At 36.7% G+C, this 7,917-nt stretch overlaps 1 protein-coding gene across 1 annotated transcript in view; it reads right to left on the minus strand.

Moving 5' to 3' along the window:
• LOC121426169 overlaps positions 1–7,642 on the minus strand; it is a 15,220-nt gene extending 7,578 nt beyond the window's left edge. Inside the window, exons 1-2 of the mRNA XM_041622365.1 lie at positions 7,502–7,642; positions 542–742 (exon numbers count right to left, since the gene is read on the minus strand). Coding sequence (XP_041478299.1) covers positions 542–739 — 198 coding nt within the window. The 5' untranslated portion in view covers positions 740–742; positions 7,502–7,642. The remainder of the gene's footprint in view (positions 1–541; positions 743–7,501) is intronic.
• Between the last annotated feature and the right edge of the window lie 275 nt (positions 7,643–7,917).

The following is a 7,917-nucleotide window of genomic DNA, read 5'->3' on the forward strand; positions in this document are numbered from 1 at the left end:
ATCATTTATCATCATCATCATCACCACCACCACCATCGCCATCAACATCATCCCCATTATCATCATCATCATCATCATCATCATCACCATCACCACCACCATCGCCACCACCAACATCATCATCATCATCATCATCATTATCATCATCACCATCAATATCATCATCATCATCATCATCATAATCATCATCATAATCATCATCATCATCATCATCACCATCATCATCATCTTCATCAGCATCATCACCATCATCATCATCCCCATCATCATCCCCATCATCATCATCATCATCATCATCACCACCATCATCGCCACCACCATCATCATCATCATTAACATCATCATCATCATCATCATCATCATTATCATCATCATCATTACCATCATCATCATCATCATCATCATCATCATCATCATCATCATCATTATCATCATCATCATTATCATCATCATTATCATCGCCATCATCATTACCACCACCACCATCGCCACCACCATCAACATCATCACCCCCACGGCCCTCCTCCTACTATAAGCTCACCTGGATGATGTAAGTTGGCTGCTGAGGCTGTGATACATGATACATCCCCTGTGGTTGGGTCGAGCCGTTAGGATAACCAACATAAGAGGGTGGTCCCTGCTGTACCGGTTGAGGGGCTTCGGTGGCTTCCTCGGTAGCTTCCTCGACACCCTGCCTCTCCTCGTTCTTGATCAGCTCTGCGTCCATCTTAGTATCCATATCCTGGGAGAAAACAAAGTCGATCGAAAACACTCTTTCAGAAACCGTTGGGGTGGGAGGGGGGGGGGGGTCAAAGGTCCATGCCATATCCCAACATGTATTGTCTTGACAGCACGTTAGTGCAATAATTTTCATCTAAATATATCGAAAGTCATAAGAGGTATAGATAACTACTGACAAAACAAGCACTTTGAGCCTCAATGACTCCTCTCGCAAGCTATTTAAGTAGCAACTTTCGGCAGCACTACTGAAAATACGAAAGCGCAAGGCAAATACAAGCTCGCGCCTTCATCCCGTACCTGAAGAAGATGATGATGATATTGATGATGATGATGGTGATGATGATGATGTTGATGGTGATGATGATGATGTTGATGAGGATGTTGATGATGATGTTGATGATGATTTTCAATGACAATGTTTTATATTACGTAGTGTTAACGATGGTCATCTACGCCATCCCCCCTCCCCCCAAAAAAAAATACTGGCACGAGACCGGTCACCTCTTCATCGAGGCTGCTGATCGATGAACTGGGTTAAGTGCAGCCAGAGGCGTCGATCCTGGGGGGGGGGGGTGCGATCGCCCCACCAATAAAAATATTGGGGGGGACAAACATATCGTTTTGCCCCCCCCCCAATAATTCTGCATGTGCAAAAAATAAAATAAGATTGTAATGTTACACAGAAATCAGCAAGCCAGATTGAGATACACAACTCGTTCTTTATATAAAATCGTGCTCAAAATGTCCGCTTTTCAGATTGGAATATAAAAAATTTCAGCTCGCATCATTTTTGTACCAAAACCCCATGCTTCTCATGATTAAATAGGTGAATATAATGTCCCGTTTTCAGTTCTAAACCTCAGAAGAACACCCGCTTCGATTTGCAGTAATCTTTTGTTGGATATATATCTTGTTCTTTATTAAAAAACGGCCATTAAACTCATTTTTTTTTCAAATCGAAATATCAAAATTTTTAGCTCGCGCTTCGCGCTCGCATCTATTGTTTTTTTAGATACTCATCTTAATCATTGGTACCAAATATGCTTAGAATATCAAGCTTTCAGGTCAGAATATGAAGAAATTTCAGCTCGGCACTCGGTATTCCTCCTAATGAGTTACTACAAACAGTCCTAAACACACACCTTTTTCCTGTTATCAGGTCAGTATACAAAAAAAATTTAGCTCGCGCTTCGCGCTCGCATTAATTTGTTGGTGACATATGTGTCTCTATATCTCATGAGTCATATATACATATATACATATATAGGCATATGTGTGTGTGTGTGAGTTTGTTTGTATTGTGTGATCGAGCGCCTTTGGAAAATTGATTCATGATTTTGCCCCCCCCCCCCAATCTGAAAAATGGATCGACGCCCCTGAGAGCAGCGTAATGTGGGTAAATTTCTTGCTAAAAGCAAACACGCCGTGGCTTGGATTCGAATCCACGTCCCTCTGATTGGAAACAGTGAGTCGTAACCACTAGACCACGACGCCCCCACATGACCTGACAAGACATGGAGTCAATTATTGTTTCTTCCATATCCCTTGTATATCTCACTCGGCCAGAATACCGGCAAAATATGGTCAGGAGATCGACCGGCCTCGAATCCTTCCCAGATTGAAAAGAAGAAAACCTTGTTGGATGGAACTAGAACGTATAGACATATTTCGGGCGATTCCACACTAGAACTTCAAAAATATCATAAATTTCAACATGATTTCAATAAGTCATATGTAGTGTGTACTATGATACCTAAATTTTATCAAAATTATGAGTTTTAACCAAAAGTGAAGACAGATATATATATTTATTTTTTTTTTGGGGGGGGGGGGCAATGGAATTTAAAATTTTCAATAATTTTTCTAATCAAATAGTCAAGTACAAGCACTGCCTGAAACAATTATTTGCAAAGCACGAGAAGATTGAAAATATTGCAGGTCAATGGAATAATGTATAATTGATGGTTCCAAATAATATCTACAACATTTTCTGATCCATAATAGGGGCAGCCCTGATTTTTCCGAACCTATTTTTGGCAATGTCCCGTACGCCACAAAGTTCTCGAAAATTGTGATTTGCTTTATTTATTCATGAATGTTTATCTTGCTTTCTTCTATGTGTTTATTCTTGGGTAATTGAATAACAACTTGAGTTCAGTTTCTATGAAAAATACCTGCCCAACTCACAGACTTTTGAGTAGAAACTTGAGGTTTCTAAAAAGCCACTTTTTCTGCGTCCGTACGACACAATACTATTTTAAATCTGTATTATACAGGATTTGAATTCAAGTCATGTTATGTCTTGGTTTTTCTTACACTCTGGTAGTACTTGATGGTCACCTTTAGTTACTGGAATATTATTTGTTTTTTTCTTGTAAAAAAAACCCTGTCAAATGTTCTCTAAATGTCCCCTACGGCACGTATGGAATCACCCATTTCCCATATTACGTGAACAAATAGGGTGTAACAAAATATTCTCGGGTGGAGGTAAGGGACCGGGTTGAAGGAACTTCTAGGCCCTGTTGTATAAACGTTACTATTATTTTAAATTTGCCTTCCAATGGAAACTTGCATGGAATCCTTGACTCTGATTGGCTGTTGATCAGTGTTACCATGGTAGTTAACATAGGATGACAAAGTTACCATAATAGTAACTTTTATGCAACGGCGCCCCAAAACCATCGCCATGCAAGTACATTACAAATTAAAAATGGCTACACGGGGTGATGAGATTATGAATCAATATTTTTCCTAAAGATTCTCCTTGACTATGTAGAAGAACGGAAATCATAAGCACTTCTTCTATAAGCACGAAACTGATTTTCATCTTAAAACTTGTGAAATATTGCGGAGACAAAACCAAAGAATAGCATTTAGCTCGAAATGAGCGTACCTGGACGATAATTTATGTGCGCTCTGCAAAATTATTACTACAGTCATGACAGTGGCAATTACTTTGCCAATTGGCATATCAAATCGATAAAAATGAAAAACAAGTCGCTCTGTTTGAACACATGGGTGTCTGCGTTTCATTGTATCCATGGTAACCATATATACGTCACAGGCACAGCTATACATGTTGAGCCATTGTTTTCCTTTAGTCGACTGTCAAATGATCAGCTTTATACCTAGGCTTTTGGGGAATGATGTAAAGGAAAGGAAAAGGAGGGAATTGGTTAGGATCAGTTGCTCTTTACTTTAACCCTAGGCAAAGCAAGGGGAAGGGGCTCGGAATACCCCCTCCCTATTGTATTTTTTGTATTTCTTGTAAAATATTGTCGTGTGATATGTGAATTTTGTTAATGTAAAAACCTGTATCTTTTGATATTTTATGAATAATAAAGTACCTCAATTGAGGATAAATAGAAAAAAAAATATATTTTCGCCAAGCGAAATTATTTGACCGCGCCGCTCGCTGACTGCAACTTTCAAGTCATGTACTTCTTTTGAGACCAAATTTGCGAGGTTCGGTTACGCGGTTATGATATAACGCAACATTATGTAACTGCACCCAAAAATAAAAACAAAATAAAATTGCTCAAAAACATAAATTCGTGTACCAAGTCAATACAAATTGTGTTTTCATAAAAAAATCACAATTCTATGATCATTTTTACTTTTGCAAGTCTACATGAATTCATTTTATGCTGTTTATGATCTCATTAAAGGACAAGTCCACCCCAACAAAAATTTGATTTGAATAAAAAGAGAAAAAATCAACAAGCATAACACTGAAAATTTCATCAAAATCGGATGTAAAATAAGAAAGTTATGGCATTTAAAAGTTTCGCTTATTTTCAACAAAATAGTTATATGAACGAGCCAGTTACATCCAAATGAGAGAGTTGATGACATCACTCACTCACTATTTCTTTTGTATTTCATTATATGAAATATGAAATATTTTTATTTTCTCGTCATTGTCATGTGAAATGAAGTTTCATTCCTCCCTGAACACGTGGAATTCCATTATTTTAACATTTTGTGCTTCAGGCAAGGAGGTCCTAATCGTCAAATTCGTAAAAATCGAAATATTGTATAATTCAAACAATAAAAAACAAAAGAAATAGTGAGTGAGTGACATCATCGACTCTCTCATTTGGATGTAACTGGCTCGTTCATATAACTATTTGTTGAAAATAAGCGAAACTTTGAAATGTCATAACTTTCTTATTTTACATCCGATTTTGATGAAATTTTCAGCATTGTGCTTGTCTGATTTTTCTCTATTGATTCAAATCAACATTTTTCTGAGGCGGACTTGACCTTTAAGAGTTCCAGTTCATTGAAAAAAAATCCATAAACTGCAAAAACAATTCGTAAGAACAAAAACCCAGCATCAGTCGCAAGATATTTAGCAATTCGTGAAAACCAATGCTGCTGGATAACACTGTATATATTGTATATACTGGCTAAAACAAATAATTTGTGTACACTATTTCTGTGAATAATGAAGATATGTTTTCTTTAAATAGTGGAAATATTAATGTTCACTGAAGAAAACCGCATTTGTCTGTTATACAGTATCAGTCATAAGTAGAATTAATACTGAATTTGATGTACAGTATTGTAGTTAAATTCTTGTTTAAACTATGATAATGACATTACTTGGGGTTAGCCTCGATTAGCATCTTGCTAGTGTCTTATCAGGTTCAAGTTCAAGTATAATTTATTAAGAAACCAGACATACATGTATAAGTACAAATCAATAAACAGGTAATACAAAAGGATAAATAACATAGCCTATATGAGAGGTTTTAGAAGACCACTAAAAAGCAGAGCTTGTGAGTAGGGCCCTACAATAAATGAGATGTAAACAATGAAGGAACATACTGTACATGATAAGAATAAAATACAGATATGTAAAAAAAAATAAGCAAAACAAATATGCAACACATACACACCCTCACGCACACGCACACACACCATCAGACACACATAGACTGGCCAGCTACGTGATATCTCGTAGTTTTATAGAACAACAAAATATATTTGATCATGAGTTAAAGATATTGTTACAGCTCCAATTACCAAATGTATTTTTTTTCATAATTATGTGATCTTATTCTGTACAATATGTTCCAGACAACTTGGGAGCCAATTTCATGCATATTTATAAAAACTTAATTGCGTGCCATTTTTTTTTCTTGATCGCGCGGTCGATCGATATAGCCGAGATTTGTATTTTCAAATCAATTTAACGATCGGGCGCATAATTGGGTGGAGTTTATTGAAAAAAAAAAACAATTCATCGGAAAGGGATCACGGATTTTCCTTGCAGCAATAATGCCATTTGATAATAAAATCCAACAGTTAAAAGGGTCCATTATTTTCTGTAGAGGTACTTGGACACGGCTGGGTAGCACTATAGTATACTAGCACCTGCGTATGCGGGCTCGGGAAGCTGGCTTTCACTGAAGGAGAATGCATTTAAGAACAGTATTGGGGGGGGGGGGGTAGGTGGACGACTCACTGAGCAATCACAATTTCTATTGTCATTTTTGTGCTTCAAACATGCATTGACATCAAAATAATGATGATAAAAACTCGTCTCGCTATTTTTGTATATAGGCTACCATCACAGCTATAGACTCACGTAACGATCTAGTCAAGGAAATGGTGCGCATTGCTAATAATATATGTACAGGCCTATCGAAGGTTGATTTCAGAATTAATGCAGTCACTGTCAGACTTTATTTTCTGAGGCAGCCATTTAGCAAAGACTGACTTCAAACATAATTATCCAAAGAAGGTTTTGAAATGAGTATCCCCATCTAACTGCCACGCAGGGGCTGCGGAATTCTAGGCGGGGGGGGGGGGCTTGATGACCCCCCCCCCGCCGCGCGCGCTTCTAGCTATCTGTAATTTCCCTTCAAGCATCATATCACTGTTTAAACGCCCGATGTGAAAGCAATAGAGCTCATCAATACCTAAGCCCTTCACTAAACTATTAATCAATGGTTTACTTCACTTTCTATCACAATATCCTGGTAAGATCAATTTCTGACTATCGCTCCATAATGCACACTTCTATGATAGCTCAATCCGGGTCATAAATGGTATTTGATGTTGTCTTTAATATTTAACATGGTCGTAATTTACTTCTATCGACATGAGTCAATAAATTATAAAGAATGCCTATATGCCTAATTAGGTTATAAGATGTTCTTTGTGTAGGCTGGTCTATATGGCGCCCAGTAGGTTCAGGAGTCTGTGGGCAAACGTGATCATTTGAGTGTTGATGAATAGGCCTATTACATGACTCCACTTTTTATTGATAGAAACAAAATGTTGTGAATAAAATGAACTAGTAAATATACTAAATATTTAATAAGCTGATAGTGTAGAAATGATAATCCTGTAGATATTCTTAAACTTGACTTTGGAATATATCCCAAAATATATTACTAGTATACCTTTTTACCCACTAGTTGATATTTTATCAGTATCATGATCATACATGCATAGTATATGACGCGAATTTCAATACATATATATGCATTTTAAAAAAATGTATTAACTCCAATACTTTTACGATGGATGTAATTATCACAACCAATGCATTAATATTACTTCATTGACATTGTACAATAACAGTCTCATCACATATCTGGAAAGAAATATACTATCATGAGAAATACAGGAGTATTGCAATTTGCAGTCTGCCGAGAATTTAAATCACAAGAAGAAAATACATCATAATCTAACAAACTGCTGAATATTAATTCACATAGGAGCAAATCTGAGAGAAATTACGTACCTCAGGAGGAATAGAATGTTGATATGATGAAAAAACTTATCTTGCGACGCTCTCGAAAACGAAATAATATATCTCTCACTGAGAAACGCTATCTACATGTAGCTCAGACACCGAATGCAGAATGGCGTATAAAATACTGATCAGAGTCTGCATGTAAACATCAATATCCCTTTCATTATAGAATGCTTAAGACGCATGCGCAGTTTTAGTCTTTCCCTGCAGACTGAGAACATGGGTTCATCTTTCATGCCCATCTCGTTTAATTTTTTTCACCAAATTTTAGTAGTTTTAAAGAAAGATATTAACAAGGCACAGCAACATTAATTACGTTTGATTGCGTTAACCAATAATCCTATCAAACATAATAAGACCCGGAACATATTTTTTTATATTACTGAACGATTGAGAAGCATTTG

This window comes from Lytechinus variegatus, chromosome 13 (assembly GCF_018143015.1).
Source record: "Lytechinus variegatus isolate NC3 chromosome 13, Lvar_3.0, whole genome shotgun sequence".
In the NCBI taxonomy this organism is placed as follows: domain Eukaryota; kingdom Metazoa; phylum Echinodermata; class Echinoidea; order Temnopleuroida; family Toxopneustidae; genus Lytechinus; species Lytechinus variegatus.